The sequence below is a fragment of the Trichomycterus rosablanca genome, chromosome 5 (assembly GCF_030014385.1).
Source record: "Trichomycterus rosablanca isolate fTriRos1 chromosome 5, fTriRos1.hap1, whole genome shotgun sequence".
NCBI lineage: Eukaryota > Metazoa > Chordata > Actinopteri > Siluriformes > Trichomycteridae > Trichomycterus > Trichomycterus rosablanca.
Window position 1 is genome coordinate 33348651 of NC_085992.1, and position 23791 is coordinate 33372441.

General features: G+C 37.3%; 2 protein-coding genes across 4 annotated transcripts; one reads left to right on the forward strand and one right to left on the reverse strand.

Annotated features, from left to right (window-relative positions):
* Positions 1–1471: 1471 nt before the first annotated feature.
* Positions 1472–6668, reverse strand: fam241a (family with sequence similarity 241 member A). Its single transcript, XM_062996036.1, has 2 exons — positions 6467–6668; positions 1472–4266 (listed from the first exon to the last, which is right to left on the reverse strand). The coding sequence occupies exons 1-2, from the start codon at positions 6572–6574 to the stop codon at positions 3973–3975; spliced, it is 402 nt and encodes a 133-aa protein (XP_062852106.1). The 5' UTR covers positions 6575–6668; the 3' UTR covers positions 1472–3972.
* Positions 6669–8964: 2296 nt separating this feature from the next.
* eif4eb (eukaryotic translation initiation factor 4eb) lies at positions 8965–22311 on the forward strand. Of its 3 annotated transcripts, none has more exons than XM_062995072.1 (7): positions 8965–9040; positions 15635–15738; positions 15860–15955; positions 17358–17421; positions 19189–19302; positions 19395–19534; positions 21420–22311. In XM_062995072.1, the coding sequence occupies exons 1-7, from the start codon at positions 9023–9025 to the stop codon at positions 21532–21534; spliced, it is 651 nt and encodes a 216-aa protein (XP_062851142.1). In that variant the 5' UTR covers positions 8965–9022; the 3' UTR covers positions 21535–22311. The 3 variants fall into 3 exon arrangements, with proteins under 3 accessions (XP_062851142.1, XP_062851141.1, XP_062851143.1); XM_062995071.1 differs by lacking the exon at positions 8965–9040 and adding an exon at positions 11922–11987; XM_062995073.1 differs by lacking the exons at positions 8965–9040; positions 15860–15955 and adding an exon at positions 11922–11987.
* Positions 22312–23791: the final 1480 nt, after the last annotated feature.

A 23791-nucleotide genomic window follows, 5' to 3' on the forward strand; every position in this document is an offset into this window, starting at 1 on the left:
GGGACCTTTGAAGAGAAGGAAACGAAACATGATGCAGTCTACCTGAGAGCAGTGAAGTGGTATGATAATCGTTCAGTCATTTTGCTAAGTACATATGCAGCAGCCCACCCCACCACATTGGTCCAGAGGTGGGACAAGAAGACCCAAGAAATGGTGGAGGTGGTACGTCCCAACATTGTATCTATCTACAATAAAAGCATGGGCGGAGTAGATATCCTCGATTCCCTGATAGCACTGTATCGCACCAAAGTGCGATCCAAGAAGTGGTATCATCACCTCTTCTTCCATATGATGGACATGATAATGGTGGAAGCTTGGCTGCTCTACAGAAGAGATTCCATTGATTGTGGTGTGGAAAAAAAGGAGCAGTTAAGCTTGTTGGATTTTAAATCTGAGGTGGCAGGCTGTCTCTGCAAAAAAGACACAGTTTGCAGCAAAAGGGGAAGGCCATCTCTCACAGACCACTGGTCTGTCTACAGTGAAAACAGAGGGAGGTGTAAATATCCTGGATGCAATGGCATAATCAAGGTCAAGTGCATGAAATGTGATGTGTTTTTGTGTCAAACTCCTGACAGAAACTGCTTCTTTTCCTTCCACACGCAGTAGACTAAAAATGAATTGGACCCCTGTAAATAGTTTCCGTTTTAATATTAAATAATCCAGTGTTTGTTCTTCAGTTCTTTACAGCAGTGATATGGACAATAAAAATTTGGTTTTATGTATTGTGGGATTTCCTAGCCTAAAGACTGGACTGAGAATGAATGAATAAAATTGATATTCCTTTTTTGCGCATTGTTGCTTTTTGGTAACAAACCACCACTAAAATTACAGCTGATACAAACTGTATTATTTTTTCAGTAAAAATGGTCTTTTACATGTAGTTTTTTAATCAATTCTTTCATAAAATGTGATTTGTTATACAGTAAAAAGATACATTTTGAATAAAATGCACATTTTCAATTTATTACCATTATTGCACATTGTTGTGCCAAAGTAACATACTTAAATCTACCCCTATTATCATTATTTTTTTTACATTATTATTATAATTTTTAATTGTGCTTTATGGAAGGTAACAAAATGGGTGCAAATATTTTTTTACTCCATTATTTCATATGTCATGCAATAGAGGGTTAACAGTTACTTTTAACTACATTTTCTCAAAAGATTAATAAAAAATTGACAGAGCACAGAGTTCGATAAATGAGGTAAACAAGCCTAAAATATTTACGGATAAACAAATTTGCAAACGTTATCATCATAAACGTCGTCATTTTACTGAAGCAGATATACAGACAAGTAAAACGTTTGCATTCCTTATGAGATTTGTATGATAAAGGCAATTAGACTATCATGCAACAAGCCATTTTTTGATTTAGTAACGTCATGGTCATGGTAGGGGGGCTTAAAAGCTGAGGACAGAGTGGCAATACATGACATCACACATTAACTATTTACACGTACAACTAGGAAATATGTGGGTAGCCAATCCAACTACCAGAATTTATTGTGAGTTATACAGACAAGTGAAAAGTTTGCATTCTTCATGAGATTGGTATGACAAAGGCAATTAGACTATCATACAACAAGACATTTTTGGTTAAGTTACGTCGTGGTGGTGGTGGTGGTGGGTGTTACCCAGAGTCACTAAATGCAAGTCAGGATTACATTCTGGACAAGTTCATCACAGTCCAACAAACAAACACACCTAGTGGCAAATTAGAGATGCAACCTTCTACATATTTCTTGGGCAAAGTATCCAAAGAAACCCACACAGACTCTTAAGGCAAACTTTTTGCTGGTGGTATGGACCACAACATTAAAATCTGTCCCTTTAAATCTTGAGACCAGATTTGAACTAGGCAATGCATGATATTCAGTTGTGATTCCAATAAGGATGACAAATTTAAAACAGACACGTTCAGTGGATATTGCAAACATATGTTGTACATCAGTTCTTTTGGGAACAGTTATGAAATTATGATTAGCAAATATATCAAATGAAGTCCACCACTGATGAGATCAGGGTATAAATCTCAGCGGTGCTTTTCAGCACATACATGATTGTCTATATCTAAGGGCCTGGCTGAAGCCCTGCAATGTTTTAACATCATGGCTAGGGCATTGCTGCTGTGCATTCAGAGTTTCCTGGTGTAATCGGACCCACTGCGACTCTGACCAGGATAAAGAGAATAGAATAATAATAATGATAATGACGGAACATAACATACACAGGTCTACCATAATACACACATGCCTTCCAGTAAAAATCTTTATTATTATTATTATTAAGGTTTGCTTTTAAGGCTATGCAATTTTATTGCACTCAACTGTATATGCTCTTGAACAGATGCTGTATATGCAATTACACTGTAATCATAATGAAAACTATAAGATTTAACATTTTCAGTCAATCCCCTGAATTATTAAGGACATATCTTTAAGACTTTTCATTTTCTATGTTTTAACACCAGCATTATGGGTTTAAAATGTCAGTAATATGGTTACGTTGTATAATTAGAATAATTCTTAGGTTTGCACAGATTTATATTAAAAATCATACATTTATGCAATCAACACACACAATAAATACACATTTGCTGGAACAAAATGTTTCTCAGTAAAGCACAATGAGATTAATGATAAATGCAGTTGATAGGGACACAAATGCTTCTTGCAATGTTCCTCAATCTCCTTTGAGAACAATAACCAATGCATTTTCAGTCATTCACTAGTCATTGTAGGTGTGTACACAATTAAACATCCATTAGTGTTAGTACTCATGCAGTAGTCACATGCACTAAGATGCCATAATAACATGATGTCTAATTGATTTAAACATTAAAAGTCCACTTAACAGTTCCATGCTAATATTCCATAATCCAGTTCCATAATACTAATTATTATACTAAATAAGAGAAACTGGTACAAGTTTAAGTCAGCTGATAAAAATGTTAAGAATGATTTATTCAAGTATTCATCCATTCTTGATTATTTGGTAAGGAGATAAGGAGCAGAAAGAGGTTGCCCTCTAGTGCTGTTAGGTGAAGAATACAGGAATAACTAATAAAATGAATACATCAAACTATGTAGTAGGGTTGGGTGATATGCTATATACACAGTGTGATGGATATGACACCAGGAGGTACTGCATGACGATCTACCTCGCAACATAACAGAGTTTGAAGAACCTGCTACTTGCCCTGCTACCAGACAACACAGGACTTCTTTATATGTCTTGTGTAGTCCATGTATGGTCTAGTCAGAGCTGTTTTGGCAGCATATTAGGCGAGTGGTCCTGACGTATTGCCGCATTGGTTTATATGTTTGTTTTGAATTAGTCACTACATTTGTTATTGAAGGTTTGTTCACACGTGACAGGATGACTGAAACTTGGGATTATTCATTTGGTATGACAAAAGCTCTACAATGACTAATTCATCTTCAGCGATTATGATTATAGCTTTGAATTTCTCCTAAAGTGCATTTCATTTAACATCCATGCTGGTTATAAATATGTCTTTAATCAACAGTCAATACAAACTTGTACTTAAGCAAAGCATGCATGTTAAAAGCACCTTAATTAGTGCATAGATAACAATTAAAACATGCTTTCTATAATTACATACCCGTCAGTTCCACCTCAAAACAGTTACAGTGCTAGGTAAAATCATGTTAACACCTTCCCCCACCACCCTGCATTAGAAAATGCCACATATACCTTTCCTGAAACTTACGAATATTCAACCAGCACAACTGCATCACATCTGAGGATTAAATACTTTTGCAAGGCACGGTATTCAGTCATTTAATGCGAGAAAAAGACAAACACTAAAATCACAATCAATTTGCTGATCAGTAGTAAATCAGGGCAAAACAGAAATAACTTTGCTCTGTACGTCCGTCTCTATTTTTGCTTTAGGACTGGCACTTATCAGCTCATCCTTCAAGATCCCTGCCCTCCTTAAGCTGTTACTTCTGAATGTAAATAATTACAATGCAGAGAGTTCCAACAAGACCTAGGGCCTGGATGCCGAGGAACCAAAGAAGCAGCCAGAAGAAAAGAACAACCACAGGCTCTACAATCTTCTCCCCAAAGTAGAGCTGTGTAAAGCCAATGCCTCTTAGACACTTATTTAACATGCCAAACAGAGTACCCAGCCTTTCACAGTCGTCCACCAGCAGGGCCTCTGGTGCAGCTTCAGTCTGAGGCTTTGACTCTATGATAGAGGTACCGGGAGGCCGTGCTCTTGCTCTGATATCGTTCTGAGAAAAAAAACAACAAGGTTTTATTTAATGAGGGCTATAAGACAATGCAAAGTAGTTTGCGAGTAACTGCCACAATGTAACACAAGTATGAGGTTAAATTACACAAAGGTGGTTCTTAAGTTTAGGGTCAGAGGATATCTGTTATCAGTTATCTGCAGTAATACACCCATAAATGACTCATAAACTTTATCTGCTCTGTATTTGCATAAAGTATATTTGTATACAACCTTAAATCAGAAAAAGTTGGGATAGTATGGAAAATGCAAAGAATAAAAAACACATTTAGTTTCTTACATTTACTTTGACTTTTATTTCATTGCAGACAAGATGAACCTGAGATATTTCATGTTTTGTCTGGTCAACTTCATTTCATTTATTAATAAACATCCATTCCTGCATTTCAGGCCTGCAACACATTCCAAAAAAACTGGGGCAGTAATGCATTTACCACTTTGTAATGTTGCCATTCCATTTCACCACACTTAAAATTTTGGGAACAGGTCAGGACTGCAGGCAGGCCAGTCCAGTACCTGTACCCTCTTCTTTCGCAGCCATGCCTTTGTAATGTGTGCAGCATGTGGTTTTGCATTGTCGAAAACATTGTTGAAAAATGTATGAATGTCCCTGGAAAAGAAGGCAGCACATGTTGCTCTAAGATCTCAATATACTTTTTTGCATTAATGCTGCCATCACAGAGGTGTAAATTACCTTTGCCAAGGGCACCAACACAGCCCCTTACCATGACAGACCCTGGCTTTTGGACTTGCTAATAACAGTCTGGATGGTCCTTTTCGTCTTTGGTCCGGAGCACACAGCATCCATTTATTTATTTATTTATTTATCTGGACTGCTAATTCACCTGACCACAATACACTTTTCCTATGTGTAATGGTCCATCCTGGATGCCTCAGAGCCCAGAGAAGTCGACGCCGCTTCCGGACATGGTTAACATAAGGCTTCTTTTTTGCACAGTAAAGTATTAAGTGGCATTCCATACTGTCCCAACTTTTTCTGATTTGGGGTTGTACAAATATAATAGACAGTAAAATGATTTTTAAGCAATCTTGATTTTGTTATTCTATATACTGTACATATAGCACATACTATGTCCACTTCAGAGTTATACAAATAACATCTTTTGACTTTGTTCTTAACAAATACGGTACAACTGTATTTAAAAGTATAACTATAAATATTAAAAAAACAGAATAATAAGGAAAGGTGTTTAATCAACATAAATATGTATAGATGTAAAGGGAAAACTTTTTTTTAAAAATATTTTCTTTATGCATTTTCTCCTCTTTTTCTCCCTTTTTAGCGCATCCAATTGCCCGATTGTGTCATGCTTTCTCTCCACCAATGCCGATCCCCACTCTGATTGAGGAGAACGAAGCTAACCCATGCCCCCTCCGACACGTGGGCAGCATTTCATATGCATTTTATCACCTGCACTTTGACGAGTGCAGCGCTGCCCAGAGTTGTGTACGGAGAGGACACACCCTGAGAGCACTCTTTTCTCATCTCTGTGCAGGCGCCATCAATCAGCCAGCACAGGTCGTAATTGCACCAGTCATGGGAGAGAGACCCCATCCGGCTTAATCCCGCCCATATCTGAACAACAGGCTAATCGTTGTTCATGTGGCCGCTCAGCCTTAGCCGGTAGGCAGAGCTGAGATTCGATACGATTGATGTATTCGAGATCCCAGCTCTGGTTCCAGTGTGTGTTTTTTACCGCTGCGCCACCTGAGCTGCCAAAGGGAAAACTTTTTAGTATAAATAATAGTCATATACACATATGTTAAAGTAGGTGTTTTTAGGGCACTATTATATAATGTGACTGTATTAGTTGATGACATGTCTTTTTAATGAGTTAGTGAGCACAATTACTGAATTATAAACGAAACCTTTACTGAAAGCGATTCAAAGGTAATAAAATTTGCGTTACTTGTTTATTTAACTTGAAACATGAAACATGAAAACAAGGCAGATGGAAACAGACTGTTAAACTGAAGTATTTGCATGCTGGGCAGGCAGGTCCTCCCATGTTAGCGTGTATGTTTACATGAGAAACAGATCGAGAAAGTCATTATATCAGATGTATTACTAAATGCGGTATGTCATAACACACGTCTCTTCTTTATACCAACATTCAGGTAAGAACCAGAGCTCACACTTAGTACATGATTATAAAACTTACCTGATTACTACATCTGGCTGTGTTTCTGCACTGATACATGCGTTCACGCTCCCGTAAATCACGACCAGTAATCGCTGGATCGCTCACTCTCGCCACACCATTAGACATGTTGTCACCGAAGTCCTGAAGTCAAATAATATTTACTTCTGCTTTTAAACAGAAGTGCAAACGGCCAGCTTGTTGCAAACGCTTCCGGTCTAGTCTGTCAAACACGGGACTGTGTGACGTCATCGCAGCAGCGATTGCACAGTGTATCGTGACGTACGTCCGTTTTAAATGGCGGAGCCTTTAACAGTGTTAGTTTGTTTGTAAATATATTTTAAATTTTATTCATTTCTTTTTATTTATTTCTATATTGCTATATTATCAGCTGGTCTTCGAAGTATCTATCTATCTATCTATCTATCTATCTATCTATCTATCTATCTATCGTCATGTGAAAAAGTTAGGACACCCCATGAGAACCTTTGTCTTTTTTTTAACATATTTAAACATATGGACATTTGAGCTTCATTTCAACAGTATTGAGAGATGGAGCTTATATAACTAAACAAATAAAACTGAAAAAATTACTTTCAGTCACAAATTGTAAAATGTAATGAACAAAATTTATTATGAGGAAAAAGTTAGGACACCCTATGTCCTAATAGCTCGTATTTCCCCCCTTTGGCGGAAATAACCTCAATTAGACGTTTCCTATAACCCTCTACCAGTCTCTGACATCACTGGAAGAAAGTTTTTTCCACTCCTCCATGCAGAATTTCTTCAGCTGTGTGAGGTTTGAGGGGTTTCTTGCATGCACAGCCCGTTTCAAATCACCCCACAGCATCTCAGTAGGATTAAGATCCGGACTTTGGCCATTCCAGAACTCTCCATTCCAGAGCCATTCCTTGGTGGATTTACTGGAATGTTTTGGGTCGTTGTCATGTTGCATGGTCCACTTTCACTTCAGCTTTAGTTTTTAGACAGATGGTCTTACGTTTTTCTTAAGCGCCCTCTGATACAGTGAAGAATTCATCATGGATTCTATAATGGAGAGCTTGCCAGGCCCTGCTGCTGCAAAGCAGCCCCAAACCATGACATTTCCACCTCCATGCTTCACAGTTGGTATGAGGTTCTTGCTAGGACGGCCTGACCTGGCAATGTTGGCAGTTGTTTTGAATGTTCTCCACTTGTAAATTATAATTAAGATTCACAAAAATTTGCATACACTTGTAAGGGATTGTAAGACCTGGAATTGAAATTATTTCTGCTACTTTTTCTTTTTCTGTGACTATTGAATCACACTACTTTAGTGAAGTTTACTTTTAGAAATATAAGTTTGTATCTATGTATTGTAGGTGTTTTGAACTCATGACAAATTCTGCAAGGTTAAACATCTACATTTTTTAAAAACTTTTACATAAATATTGAAAGTGTCATAATGCAATGAAAGTTTGAGGCATGCTCATCTGATTCTTTTTTAGGACTAGTAAACTGAACCTATTAAAATACAACCCATTAAAATACCAAGGCCAGTAACAAATTTAAAAGAAAAAAAAGAAAAAAAAAGAAAAGAAAAAAACACTTTATAATATAATATAATTGGAAAATATTTGTTTCTAATCTTGTAAGAACTGTTCAATTTTTAAGTTCTGTAAAAAATAATCAGGGAACCTAATTTATGTAAAATGCTTAACCACCAACCAGCCATAGGGGAAAAAAACAAACAAAGTAAAAACACCCAACATTATCCCAACAGTATCAGTATCCTTATTGGAAACCATGTATATAGAAGCCTGTCTGGAGTACTACAGGTGAAAGAACCTTTGATGGAGATCTGATGCAGGTCAACTGTACTTAAAAAATAATTCATTGCTTTCTAAATATATATAAATATATATATTTATAATAATACTACTACTAATAATAATAATATAATAATTTCCGGTGATAAGAATTTTTTTAAGAAATGGTATGAAGTGGATTTTGACTAGCCCTGACAGTCTGGGAGAAAAGTATTTGCTAACACATATAATATTACCTATAAGTTCATAAGTTGTATTTAATACACACTTAAGTAGCTCATTTAGGGATTAAGGGTGGACAAACACACTGGGAATTGTCCACGTTTGCATGATAAATGGGTTTGTTTACATCTGATTTTATGTACGTTGGCATGACACCTGATTTATGTGTTACTATATGTGTTATAACATTTTCTAATGAATATATTGTACAGTAGCTGTATTATGAATGCTGTTTTATTTTACTTTAAACCATGTTTTATGTCCATCAATTATTAAATATTAATAGTGATTTATATGCAGAAATAAAGTCCTGTGTTTTTGTAATATTTAGATTTTTAAACAGTAAATCCAACTTTGTGTAAACTCTCACTACAGACAGTAGTGGCTTTGACCAATAGGAACGTCCAAAACAGCATACTCGTGTACTAAACAGTGTGTGAAAACAGTATGGCCCCTTTATGTGAGCATACTACGTAGTACACTAGTATGCAGTTTCGGCCGTAGCCTGAATGTTCCAGATGAGGCCTGTGTGATTAAGTCATGGAAAATGGCGACTGTGGAGCCGGTGAGTAGATGCTTTTATATTAAGAGTCGTTTTTATTACAAATTATGAATCACAGATTGGTTGCGGAGTAAAAACACGACTGTAGATGAATTTACTTCAGAATAAACCCAGATTAACGGCTATAATACATGTCGGTCCACTTGATCGACATGTTTGAATGGGGGATCTTTGAAGTTACTTACTGCTGTATAACAAGTTGGACTGACACTAGTGTATCCGGTTTGTTTTGAGAATCCGTGTAACTAGAGAGGCTTGCTAAAGCTAATCGCTAGTTCACGTGTTTATTTTTATCTTAAATGTAGCTGTTAAAAATATGGTAGTATTATATTTATGTAATATTATGTTAGTGTATGCTGTTCATTTTAGGGAGGTGTAGTTAATATCGACTTATAAAGTCACATTATGGTATAAAGTTAGTTAGCTAGCTAGCAGCGTTCCTACCTGTTTTTTATAATAAAGTGGTGTGTTGTACATGTTGACTGAAACACTGTTTATTTTGTTAAAATACAGAATATACTAGGTTTTAAAGTGATCTGACAGCTGTGAGTGGCTTTTACTCGTATCATTGGCTGCCACGACATCCAAGTTAGCTTGGTAAAAGTCTCCTAAAAACTTCACTGCACTTATATTAATGTCACCATATTAGTTTATATAAAGAGTAAAAGCTCAAACATAAGCAAAGTGTTGTTATGGGACTGGTTTTAGTTTAGTTTTAGCTGTTGAGTTGTTATTGTATTTATTATTGAAATATAAATGTAGCTGGATGTTCATTACTAACCTTAAGTTCAAATTCAAAATGTTATTTGTCAATGACTGAATTATTAAACCACCTTTTGTGTTCAAAACACATTTTTATTGTAGGTTTTTAAAAATATATATATGCTGGGTTGACTTACATTATTTATATTTAACTTAGCTTATGAATTAGTTCTATGTCTGTCATACAACTTTATGAATGACCTCATAATTTCTTGTTAGTAAGTGTTTAAATACAGCATGTGACTCATATGTGCCCACATAAAGGCTATATAAGGGCTAGTTTAACTAAAACAATTACGTTCATGAAACAAGAAAACCCTACGTTTCTTCATATGCTAAAATGAAATCTGTCCTTATGGTCAAATATAATCCAAGGACCACTGAAAATACTGATACACAGTCGACACTGCCCACAGTCAAGCGATCTTCACATTGATATTGGCTTAGAGACCGCAACACAAAAAGAAGCCCCTGCTCAAAAATCAGCACCTTATAGCTTAAATGTAGTTTATAGCTTAGCTTATAGCACATTATAGCTTAAATGTAGCTTATAGCACATTATAGCTTAAATGTAGCTTATAGCTTAGCTTATAGCACATTATAGCTTAAATGTAGCTTATAGCTTAGCTTATAGCACATTATAGCTTAAATGTAGTTTATAGCTTAGCTTATAGCACATTATAGCTTAAATGTAGTTTATAGCTTAGCTTATAGCACATTATAGCTTAAATGTAGTTTATAGCTTGGCTTACAGCACCTTATCTCTTAAAAGTAGTTTATAGCTTGGCTTATAGCACATTATAGCTTAAATGTAGTTTATAGCTTAGCTTATAGCACATTATAGCTTAAATGTAGTTTATAGCTTGGCTTACAGCACCTTATCTCTTAAAAGTAGTTTATAGCTTGGCTTATAGCACATTATAGCTTAAATGTAGTTTATAGCTTGGCTTATAGCACATTATAGCTTAAATGTAGTTTATAGCTTGGCTTATAGCACCTTATAGCTTAAATGTAGTTCATAGCTTGGCTTATAGCACCTTATAGCTTAAATGTGGTTCATAGCTTGGCTTATAGCACCTTATAGCTTAAATGTAGTTTATAGCTTGGTTTATAGCACCTTATAGCTTAAATGTAGTTCATAGCTTGGCTTATAGCACCTTATAGCTTAAATGTAGTTTATAGCTTGGCTTATAGCACCTTATAGCTTAAATGTAGTTCATAGCTTGGCTTATAGTACCTTATCTCTTAAAAGTAGTTTATAGCTTGGCTTATAGCACATTATAGCTTAAATGTAGTTTATAGCTTGGCTTATAGCACATTATAGCTTAAATGTAGTTCATAGCTTGGCTTATAGCACCTTATAGCTTAAATGTGGTTCATAGCTTGGCTTATAGCACCTTATAGCTTAAATGTGGTTTATAGCTTGGTTTATAGCATCTTATAGCTTAAATGTAGTTCATAGCTTGGCTTATAGCACCTTATAGCTTAAATGTAGTTTATAGCTTGGCTTATAGCACCTTATAGCTTAAATGTAGTTCATAGCTTGGCTTATAGCACCTTATAGCTTAAATGTAGCTTATAGCTTGGCTTATAGCACCTTATAGCTTAAATGTATTGCTGATCATGTGGACAAAGACACAACAAGAGCAGGGGCTTCTTTTTTGTGCGGCAGTCTCTAAGCCTCTAAGTCTCTAAGTTCACCTGACCATGGAGAGCGATATCTGTGTTCCAGCAGCTTCTTATTTATGGTGGATATTTTCTCATAATTCTGTTACATTAAACTATGGGTGGGCTATTTAGTCAAAATGTTAAGGTTCTGCTTCTAGCTGAGTAGTTGTTTTGGTTTTGATATGCAGAAATTCATTTTAATGTTTGTAATCATAAGATAATCTTGTCACTGTCTGCAAGCAAATGACTTGACGGTAGAAATAATTCTTACACTGTTTACTCTAACCAGGTATACTGTTTTGGAACCAAAAAAGAAAATGATAACAATACTTATAAATAAAATAAATGCACATCTAATCAAAATATGATAAAAAAAATAGAATAAAGAATAAAGTTTGTAAGACCTTAAACCTGCGTTATCATGCGCTCTAGAAAACCCAACATGTTCACCTGATGTGGTTCCAGAGATGATCTGAGTGGGGTAGCGATGTTCCCGGCGGCACTAAAACTCTCTCTGATGGTGTGTGTGCTCGTTACACTAATACACACGTACTGTACCTGCATGCGACTTTAGAGAGCAGAGGAAATCTAGCCTGGTTGTCGCGCCACTATTAACCATCTATTTAGTAGGTATAATTAACATAACAATATATACTACATTTCAAGTTATGTATTCGTTTCAATACATTTTTATTCAATGAAAAAATACATTTAAATCATTCCAGCAAGCCAGCAAGAGAATATTTGCAGGCTGCAATGCCATATTAACTGTCATTAAGTGTTTTAGTTCGCCAAGGCTTTTTTAAGGTCTGAATATAGTCTAAATTACAAGTATTTTATTGAGTGTGAACTCAATTTGATCATTATTAAACTTGCCTATAATTAATGTTGCCATTGTTTCCATTTAAAACACAAAGCCTGACACTCGGCAGCAACGGATGCGAACAGGTTGCGGGAAAATGACGCTCTTAGCTCATTTTCATTATGAACTTATTTAACATTTATTACGCCCGAATGTAAGCGTAAAACAAGATGGACTTTGCAACAAAAAAAAAAAAAGAAAAAACGGGAACATCGCGGTGTTGCGGTTGCTTGGCATGCCCTGCGGTTGGCTGATCTATACCGCGGTATTTCAAAATTGCGGTTAGCGCGACAGCCCTAGTTGAAGCTCAACTTACACCCACTTGCACGGCTTTACTAACCAGCCCCTATACAGGAAGATGGAAATTTCCGGTGCTTTTGTTTTGCAGAGGTACTTTTTCTAAGTTCCTTCAAACACATAAAAATTCTTAGCAGTTATACTTTGCCATGCACAATTACAAATTTCTTGGTATATTCACCGATCAGACATTATGACCACCTCCTTGTTTCTACACTCACTGTCCATTTTATCAGCTCCACTTACCATATAGAAGCACTTTCTAGTTCTACATTTACTGACTGTAGTCCATCTGTTTCTCTACATACTTGGTTGGTGGGCTATTCTCAGTCCAGCAGTGACAGTGAGGTGTTTAAAAACTCCAGCAGCTCTGCTGTGTCTGATCCACTTTTACCAGCACAACACACACTAACACACCACCACCATGTCAGTGTCACTGCAGTGCTGAGAATGATCCACCACCTAAATAATACCTGCTCTGTGGGGGTCCTGACCATTGAAGAACAGGGTAAAAACAGGTTAAAAAGGTATGTAGAGAAACACATGGACTACAGTCAGTAATTGTAGAACTACAAAGTGCTTCTATATGATAAGTGGAGCTGATAAAATGGACAGTGAGTGTGGTTTTAATGTTGTGGTTGTGTAGTTGTTAATCATAGAACTTAGCTGCAATAGTAACAAACAGAACACACTAATTAAGCCTGGTACAATTTATTATTTAAATTTTATACCATTATGGTGTCATAGTCTAACATTTACTGTACTGCACTTTGATTAAACACAAGCTGGTATGTACTAGTGCTGTAGCCTGTGACGCATAGAAATGCAACCTATACTTCTATGCTATAGGTCTATTATTAGTATACTTTATTACATTAGCACAAAAACGAAAATCAGCATAAAAAATTGCGAACAACTAGATTACACCATGTTGTATTTCAGTTAAAATATTATTAAGAGTTAATATAATTAAAAGTCAAATGTAGGTTAAAAATGTAATTTAATGCCGCTCAGGTGGTGCAGCGGTAAAAACACACGCTAGCACACCAGAGCTGGGATTTCGAATACATCGAATCTCAGCTCTGCCATCCGGCTGGGCTGAGTGGCCACGTGAACAACGATTGCCTGTTGTTCATGTACAGGGGTTGGACAAAATAACTGAAACACCTGGTTTTAGACCACAATAATTTATTAGTATGGTGTAGGGCCTCCTTTTGCGGCCAATACAGCGTCAATTCGTCTTGGAAATGACATATACAAGTCCTGCACAGTGGTCAGAGGGATTTTAAGCCATTCTTCTTGCAGGATAGTGGCCAGGTCACTACGTGATGCTGGTGGAGGAAAACGTTTCCTGACTCGCTTCTCCAAAACACCCCAAAGTGGCTCAATAATATTTAGATCTGGTGACTGTGCAGGCCATGGGAGATGTTCAACTTCACTTTCATGTTCATCAAACCAATCTTTCACCAGTCTTGCTGTGTGTATTGGTGCATTGTCATCCTGATACACGGCACCGCCATTGGATGCACATGGTCCTCCAGAATGGTTCGGTAGTCCTTGGCAGTGACGCGCCCATCTAGCACAAGTATTGGGCCAAGGGAATGCCATGATATGGCAGCCCAAACCATCACTGATCCACCCCCATGCTTCACTCTGGGCATGCAACAGTCTGGGTGGTACGCTTCTTTGGGGCTTCTCCACACCGTAACTCTCACGGATGTGGGGAAAACAGTAAAGGTGGACTCATCAGAGAACAATACATGTTTCACATTGTCCACAGCCCAAGATTTGCGCTCCTTGCACCATTGAAACCGACGTTTGGCATTGGCACGAGTGACCAAAGGTTTGGCTATAGCAGCCCGGCCGTGTATATTGACCCTGTGGAGCTCCCGACGGACAGTTCTGGTGGAAACAGGAGAGTTGAGGTGCACATTTAATTCTGCCGTGATTTGGGCAGCCGTGGTTTTATGTTTTTTGGATACAATCCGGGTTAGCACCCGAACATCCCTTTCAGACAGCTTCCTCTTGCGTCCACAGTTAATCCTGTTGGATGTGGTTTGTCCTTCTTGGTGGTATGCTGACATTACCCTGGATACCGTGGCTCTTGATACATCACAAAGACTTGCTGTCTTGGTCACAGATGCACCAGCAAGACGTGCACCAACAATTTGTCCTCTTTTGAACTCTGGTATGTCACCCATAATGTTGTGTGCATTGCAATATTTTGAGCAAAACTGTGCTCTTACCCTGCTAATTGAACCTTCACACTCTGCTCTTACTGGTGCAATGTGCAATTAATGAAGCTTGGCCACCAGACTGGTCCAATTTAGCCATGAAACCTCCCACACTAAAATGACAGGTGTTTCAGTTATTTTGTCCAACCCCTGTATGTCTGGGGTATTAAGCCAGCTAGGGACTTTCTCATAACTAATGCAATTATGACCTCTGCTGGCTGATGGCGGATGGTGCCTGCACAGAGGCGGGAAAAGAGTGCAGATCAGGGTGTGTCTCTCCATGCACAAGGTTGATTCACATATATGCACTCGCCTAGTGTGGGTGACAAAATGCATACGGCTGCTGCCCACGTGTAAGAGGGGAGGTGAGTTAGCTTCGTTCTCCTCAAATCACAGCGGGGGTCAGCATTAGTGGAGAGGAAGTGTGACGCAATAGGGCAATTGGACACACAAAAAAAAAAAACTGTACTTAATAAACCTTTTGTGTAAGTGGAATATGAATGTCTTTAATGTTTTAAACAACTGTAGAAATAACAGCAACTTATTGTTTCTATTTACTTCAAGTATTACGCTAAAAGCAAACATACACTTTAAATAATTGAACCAACACCAGGTCAAATAGTTCTACATTTCTAATTTATAGCTGGGAGAAAGCTGCCTGAATGACTCATATGATGAATCATTTAAGCACAAATGTGGATATATTTAAAAACAGTCCTTAGAGAACCATTCTAATGATCCTAATAAACCACTCTTGGCTTCTTTGTCTGTAAGGAAATCATCTCAAATCCATCTAAAAGTGAAGAGGAGAATTCAGAGGAGACAAGCCAGGAGATTGTCAACCCTGACTGCTACATCAAACATCCACTCCAAAACAGGTTTACAATGAGCTACATAACATTTTGTTGCTCACATTCACATCATGTTTATTTGACATGTTATGAGCCTTTTATCTGACATGCTTGTTTGATTTAAAATTAACGTCTTCTCTGTTTACAGGTGGACTTTATGGTTTTATAAAAACGACAAGGCCAAAACATGGCAAGCAAACCAGCGACTGATTTCTAAGTTTGACACAGTAGAGGATTTTTGGGCGTAAGAGTTTCTTTATGCATTATGCAGAATAATCACAGCCAGAAGTAGGATTATTTGCCCAGATTGAATGGACATTTTATGATCATGATCGTAGCTGTAATTCACAGAGCAGATTTTATTCCTATCTCTTTTAGAAGATGCAGTGCCTTTAAATATTTATACAATAGTTTATGGCTAAAATGGATCCAAAAACTTTCTAAACCTCCTCTCACTATTTGAGTGTTTGATGTCTGTATCTTTAAGCCTTTTCTATAAGTATTCTAACATTTAGATGGCTAAATTAATGTGGAATTGGTGTGTTTTTTTCCTTCTCTGGAGTGGCATGTGGTGGTGATTTAAGATCAATCATTATCACATGGTAAATTTATTTCTTCAATGACAGTGTGACAATTGTACATTTAAAAGGCAGTTAATGAAGCTGCAGCAATGCATTTTTAGCTTCATTCAGCCATCAAACAGCCTTTAATAAATTGGATACACAGTACATTATGGATACACAACAACATAAGTTCTTGAGATTCTTTGAAAGCATCTTTATTCAGATATATGGCCATAGTTTTTGTTTGTAAAGATAAAGAAGCTTATAGGTGATGGTTGATAAAGGCTGTAAGAGATTAAAAGAACAGTGGATACTCTGAAGGCTCATGGGAATGTGAGTAGCCTACAGTGAAATAATCACATACTAAAAAATACATATACATTTTTTTCCTTTCAGCTATTACCATTTTTAAGGGTCATCACAGTGGATCATTCTGCTCTGCATGAATGATTTGTCAGTTTTTATGCCAGATGCCCGGTGGCTCAGTGGGTAGCACTGTCGCCTCACAGCAAGAAGGTCCTGCGTTCGATACCCAGGTGGGGCGGTCCGGGTCCTTTCTGTGTTTAGTTTGCATGTTCTCCCTGTGTCTGCGTGGTTTTCCTCCGGGAGCTCTGATTCCCTCCCACAGTCCAAAGACATGCAAGTGAGGTGAATTGGAGATACTAAATTGTCCATGACTGTGTTCGATATAACCTTGTGAACTGATGAATCTTGTGTAACCAGTAATTCCAATAAACAAACAAACGCCAGATGCCCCTCCTGACACAACCCTTCTTTTTTTGATTTGGGGTTGGGACCAGCACTGAGAGGGCTCCGACAAGTGCACCTCCCAATGGCTAGGCTGTTTGACCATTCCCTAAATCCCAGACCTAGCCAATAATGTCTGTGTAGACACCCGACTGGATAAAATATAGGATTATGCTTTAAATATCTGTTTTTAATAAATAACAAAAGAGAAAGTGAATATTTCATCAGGTACATATTCAGACAGACAGGATATATATTATACACAACATGCAGGGATTAACGTCCAAGAAAAAAATATCTGATTGTTTTGAAATAATGAATCTTTTCTTTTTGTAGGCTTTATAACCACATTCAGCTGTCCAGTAATTTGATGTCAGGTTGTGATTACTCTCTTTTTAAGGTAAACTTTAATTTTTTATACTTAATGCTATTTTGCAGGTATTGAAATTACGAGGGTTCTTCAAAATGATTACATCACTTTTCTACAGTCACCTTCCAATGCATTTTTTCCAGCGTTGTACCAACTTTTTAATGCCATCAGCAAAAAATGTTTTTGCTTAAATCCAGACTATAAGCTCTCTCTCAATCTCTCAGACATGACCAATTACTGCTCCTCCCACCCTCACCGTTTCCAACCAAAATATAAAAGTGCGGAAACTTTTTGAAGGTCCTTTGTTTTATGGGGGAATGTGTGTTGTTCATAGGCAGCACGGTGGCTCAGTGGGTAGCACTGTCGCCTCACAGCAAGAAGGTCCTGGGTTCGATCCCCAGACCGGGTGGTCCGGGTCCTTTCTGTGCGGAGTTTGCATGTTCTTCCCGTGTCTGTGTGGGTTTCCTCCGGGAGCTCCGGTTTCCTCCCACAGTCCAAAAACATGGTCAGGTTAATTGGAGACACTGAATTGCCCTATAGGTGAATGTGTGTGTGTGTGTGTATGTGTGTATGTGTGTCTGCCCTGCAATGGACTGCCAGGTCCAGGGTGTTACTGTGTGCCTTGCGCCCATTGAAAAGCTTGGATAAGCTCCAGCGACCCTAATTGGATAGGCGAGTGTTGTAATTTTAAGTTTTTATCACTGATTTATTTTAATGCAGTCACCCCCCCCCCCCCCCCTTTTTCTTTTAAATATCTGTTTTTTTTTTTCTTTTAAACTAGATTTGAATCTGTTTTCACAATGCAAACTATTGCTAAAAATAGGCAAAATTTTATATAAAATTTATATTTGTTTAATCTTAACCATTTAAGTTGCATCTGTCAGAATTTGTGCTTAATGCTGATACACAAGTAAGGCGAAAAAAGTGGAGAAGCTTACTACAGGAGTGTACCAAAAAATTTAATACAAATCCCAAACTACAAATGATTTAAATGTACTAATGTGATCCACTGTCAGTCAGAAGGCTAAATGTGTATTTCATAATGTTTAAAGAGGCTAAAAATCAAATCAAACCAACATTGGGCACCAGCTTACAGTTACTCCTCATGCCAGAGTCATCCTTTAAGACATCACTCTCATTAGGACAGTTGTTCCATCATATAGATTACTCAGTCATCAGTATACATTTGCAGCAAGCATTTCCCTTCAAGGGGACAAGTGAACTCAAATCCATGCCAGAAAATTGCCCCATGTAATATAACAGTAATCAGCTTCTCTCATTGTGGTGTAAAGCATTCAGGCTTTTACCGTTCACTTGGTGTACCCCACATATAAACTTGTAACTCATTTCTAGCAACACTAAATTGTTAACGTGTTTTTGTGTTTGTAATGTATGGTTCATTTACTCCAGCAGCACTATAATCTCTCTTTGTGTAGTCATTTCTAATGCATCCTGCATATACATTGGTTCTCCTATTTTTGTTTATCCCTCAGTTGTCTCTGCACATCTATAAAATATTTATGTCTGCTTGTCTGAATAGAACTGAGATTTAATGTGTTTTGGCTGTAATGTTTCATATTTACATTGTGCATCACTATACACACAAGAACAGAAAGCAAATTTACCCATACTTTGATGTTTAAAGACAGCCATTTTTTAAGTATTCAGCCATGATAATAGCCATAGTAGCTGACATGGCATATAGAATTAAACAAACAAACAAACATTGTGCATTTGTGTGTGTAATCTTAGCCCTGATGTCAGTTAGAATTACATAAGCTTGTCTCTGTATCGCAGGATGATATTGAACCAATGTGGGAAGATGAGAGAAATAGGAAAGGAGGCCGATGGCTTATTACTTTAAACAAGCAGCAAAGGAAACTCGACCTGGATCGTTTTTGGCTGGAAACTGTAAGCATCTTGGTGAAGCTGTTTGTTTAACTCGATTTTATGTGCAGCCGTTTATTGCTTTGTTTTTCCACATGTTTTCTGTCTGGTCTCAGCTGCTTTGCCTCATTGGTGAGGCCTTCGATGACTACAGCGATGATGTATGTGGTGCTGTAGTCAACGTCCGAACAAAAGGAGATAAAATAGCTGTCTGGACATCTGATTATGAGAACAAAGAAGCAGTAACGCACATAGGGTAAGAAATACATGTGATAATGTGCATCAGACACATAAGCGTGGTCATTTTTATGGAGTTGTTCCCTCATTTGGTGCTATAACGGCATCCACTCATCTAGATAGGCTTACTTATAGATTTTTGGAAAACATCTGGAGGAAGTATCACTGAGGTTGGGGCAATGATTTAATTCACAAATGGTGTTCCAATTTATCCTAAATGTGCTGGATGGAGTTGAGGTCAGGGCTCTATGCTTCTTTCATACCAAAGTCAGCACATTTGCCATACTAACTAATTGGATAGGGAGAATGCATTTCCACTATAACAAATCCACAACATTGAATTAGTTAATATTTGGTGTGGAGATCCCACCACTGCCAACTCATGGTTTATAGGGCAGTTGTAGCCTAGTGGTTAAGGCACTGGACTAGCAGTCAGAAGGTCGCTGGTTCAAGCCCCACCACTGCCAGGTTGCTGTTGTTAGGCCTTTAAACAAGGCCCTTAACCTTCAATTGCTCAGACTGTATACTGTAACTATACTGTAAGTCGCTTTGGATAAAGGCGTCTGCTAAATACCAAAAATATAAATGAGAAAAGTTTTGTCACTCATCCATCCAAGTGACTACTTCAGTCCAAACTTTATGTCCAGATGAACTGATTTAACTTTGTGGATTTGTGTACCTGGATTATTGAGTGTGCATCAAGACACTACTACAAAGTTTAGTGGTCACTTCATAAACTTTTCATGAAAATTTAAAGCATTGAATCATGGTCGGATTACTGTTTGGCACTAGGATATCTGTAATAAGTTGGATACAGCTGTGTTTCTGGTGGATTTCCAGTTTGTAATGTGGGTAGTATAGCACTTCTTTAGCAGTCTGGCAGTCTGATTTAATTCTTTTTTTAAACTTTAACTTTAAATCGAACGTCATCATTCTATTAACATATATTAATAGCTTGTATATGCTATGTCATTCCTGTCCACTATACAATTCTATAGGTTAACATAAATTGTGTTTTTTCATTCCTTAATTAATAACTGGACTTTTATTGATTGCATTTGATGTGTTTCCTCTTCACAATAGCGGCTGATTGGAGCTTTTCTATCGGGACATAAACTGAATGTACTGATAAATTTTATGTACCCTTTGAGAAGTACTATTTCAGGAATATGCACATTTGCAAACCAAATAACACCAGTTTCTGAACATTGTTGTGTGCTCTGCTTCATAATTTGTTCTAGTTTGTTCTAGAGCGAGTTATCCCCTTAGCATCCATACAGCTCATAATTTTGGTCATTATGTTGTAAAAGTAGACACTGGAGGCATCAAACATTTTACTTTATGGAGGGATAGTTCCACAAATATACTTAAAAGGTTAAACAAGACATATGAATATTGTTTTGCCTAAATTCCTGCTGGTCGTTCAGGTGGCGCAGCGGTAAAACACGCTATCACTCGCTGGTTCGAATGAACCACGATTGGCTTGTTTTTCATACAGGGTGGGAAGCCGGATAGGGACTGAGGCAATTATGACGTCTGCTGGCTGATTGATGGCACCTGCACAGAGTCAGGAAATAATGCGTTGATCAGGCTCTCAGTACACAAAGCTGATCTACATATGAACTCGCCTCGTGCAGGTGAAAAGATGCAGCCGACTACTGCACACTTGTTGGAGGGGGCGTGTGTAAGTCTCACTCTTTTAAATCAGCAGTGGAGATCAGAGAGAAAGCGTAATGCAATCGGGTAATTGGATACAACTAGATTGGGAGGAAAATTGAGAAAAAAAAAAGCACAAAAAAAAAATCTCGTATCTAGGAATGTTTACACACTTTTGGTCATTTAGTGTAACTTAATAAATATGGGCTGCTGTAGTGACTGTTTATTGTGTTTGGCTGTATTTACAGGCGGGTGTATAAGGAACGCTTGGGAATCCCTATGAAGATGACTATTGGTTATCAGTCTCATGCCGATACAGCCAGTAAAAGTGGATCAACAACCAAGAACAAGTTTGTGGTCTGAAAACAGCCTGATTGCTCTCATTTTTATTTCTCTCTCTCTCTCTCTCCCTCTCTCTCTCTCATTTTGCCTCTCTGCCCTGAACCAAAGCTACATATTAACAGGGGCTTACTAAAAATGCTGTAAACCCCCAACTAATGCATGTTTGAAAGGGCAATAGGAATCCTTAACACACACCTTAAGGTTTACCAATCCCCTCAACAGCTTGTTCACTAAGGCAAATTCACTACACGTGTTCAGCCAAGCAAATTATATCTACCCAAGTAAACCCTAATGATGTAGCTGAGCTATTCAAGCATGACTCAATAATAATGACTCAAACAAACATGAATATCTATTGTTAAGTACTTGAAGATTGTATAATATTTGAAGTGTTCTTTTTAAAACAAATCTGTGTTGAATTATTTAATGAGGAGGAATGAAAATGCCTTTGTGCTCTTATCCAGCAGCCTTGCTGCATTAGTGCCTAATGAACACTTTTTAACTTATTAAAATTTATCCTACCATTTCATGTAGGTGGCATGAAGCCACTGAATGAATGTAATCAATCAAACCTTTGTAAGGCTGCCTTATTTTTCAGCATTAACAATATTAAATTTGAGGTGTTGCATTCCAGTATGTGTTTTTTATGCGTAAATATATTTGAATGATTGAGTTTGACGTTCCTTGTTCGAATGATACAATTTGGGACTGATAATGTAATAGTTGATGCGTTATTGTTTGAATGTAATCTGGGCAGAATGTTATCACTAGGTCCTAAAATAAACCAGATGGATGTGGTTTGAGTTTATTTTTGAATCACAGCAACAGGGGTTGTTCTAAAATTGTTAATCTTGCTCTGCTACAGCAAACACCAGTATTTAATTGAGCTTTTATTATTTTATTATTTACAAAAAAATATTGATCATTACATCACATCACCATCAAAGGTGATGCAACCATTTGAAAATAAGGGGTGACAAAAAAAGCGCTGGTTCAGACTGTCCTATTTCTAATCTAATAGTAAGTCGATGACTAAATTGAAAATAAATTTCCTCTATTTGAGTTACAGCTGTATTTGATGTAAATTTTATTTAGTTAAGTTTCTGTAGTGTCTTTTGACAAAACAATTTTTTAAGTGTCAGTAGACAATTTAGCATTTTAAAACTTTATTAAAATTTAAATTTGTGGGCGTTCAGGTGGTGCAGCGGTAAAACACTAATATTCGACAAAGATAACCCAAGCAAACACAAATGTTTTAAAGCAACGATTTTATATATTTAGGGAAAACGCTGTTTAGCCCTACCTGGCCCCATGTGTAAAAGCAAGCCTTTTTAGCTACCAAATCAACCAGTGACCCAAGTACAATTAAAATGAATGAGTGGATTGACAATTGGACTTCGTTTCACTAGTCACACCCAGGCATGATAACTGACAGAACTTATCACTTAGAACCTATCTGGAAATGTGAAGCAGTTTAGAAAGTGCTCAATCGCAGCACATATACAGATGCAGATCATTGATTTCATATAATTAAAATCTACCAATCTGGATAGAGTTGGGGCTCTGGGACTCCAGTGAACCATAGTGAGAGCCATTATCCACAAATAAAGAAAGCTTGGAACAGGCAAGCATTAAATTGCAGTTGTTACTGCTAAGAGTGGCACAACCAGTTATTACTTTCAGGGAGGCAATTTCTTTTTCATATGGGTGATATAGGTTTTGAGTAAATCTATATCTTAAATAAATAGAATGGTCATATAAAAGCTGCATTTTGTGTTTACCCTTATATTAGTTGGAAGATCTGAAACAAATGCGTCAAATTAGAATTTGGGTAAGGAGCAAATAGTTCTTCACAGCGCTGTGCTGTATTTATTGCACTTGAACTCATCATACTCTTTTTAATGAGAAATGGGCAGATAGAACCAAAAAGATCTTCAATATTACATTAGCACTTATAATGGGTCGAACTTCGGCACTTTGTGGAAAAACTGTGAGAGAACAGTTAAAGAACAACATTTTGTAATGCTAGATTGCATGGAATTTCAGGTTTTCACAGTCTACAATTTGACATTATTGAAAGATCTGAAGAACGTAAAAAAATTTCTGTGCTTTTAAGTTAATGTGCCCATGATTTTCTGATTTTCTTTCACAGCTTTAGAAATGGGTGTCCATAGTTTCCAAACAATTACAGAACATTGTTCAAAGGGAAGCTGATATACCACAGTGGTCAGCATGCCCCTGTCCCAACGTTTTTGGAACATATTTCAGCCATTACATT

Excerpts from the sequence above, each read along its gene's own strand:
- fam241a (XM_062996036.1), bottom strand. The coding sequence starts at position 6,574 with ATGTCTAATGGTGTGGCGAGAGTGAGCGATCCAGCGATTACTGGTCGT. Across the intron at positions 4,267-6,466 it reads CAGCCAGATGTAGTAATCAG|AACGATATCAGAGCAAGAGC; the intron begins GTAAGTTTTATA and ends TTTTTTTCTCAG.
- eif4eb (XM_062995071.1), top strand. The coding sequence starts at position 11,955 with ATGTTCCCGGCGGCACTAAAACTCTCTCTGATG. Across the intron at positions 17,422-19,188 it reads GTGATTACTCTCTTTTTAAG|GATGATATTGAACCAATGTG; the intron begins GTAAACTTTAAT and ends TCTGTATCGCAG. Across the intron at positions 19,535-21,419 it reads GAAGCAGTAACGCACATAGG|GCGGGTGTATAAGGAACGCT; the intron begins GTAAGAAATACA and ends CTGTATTTACAG.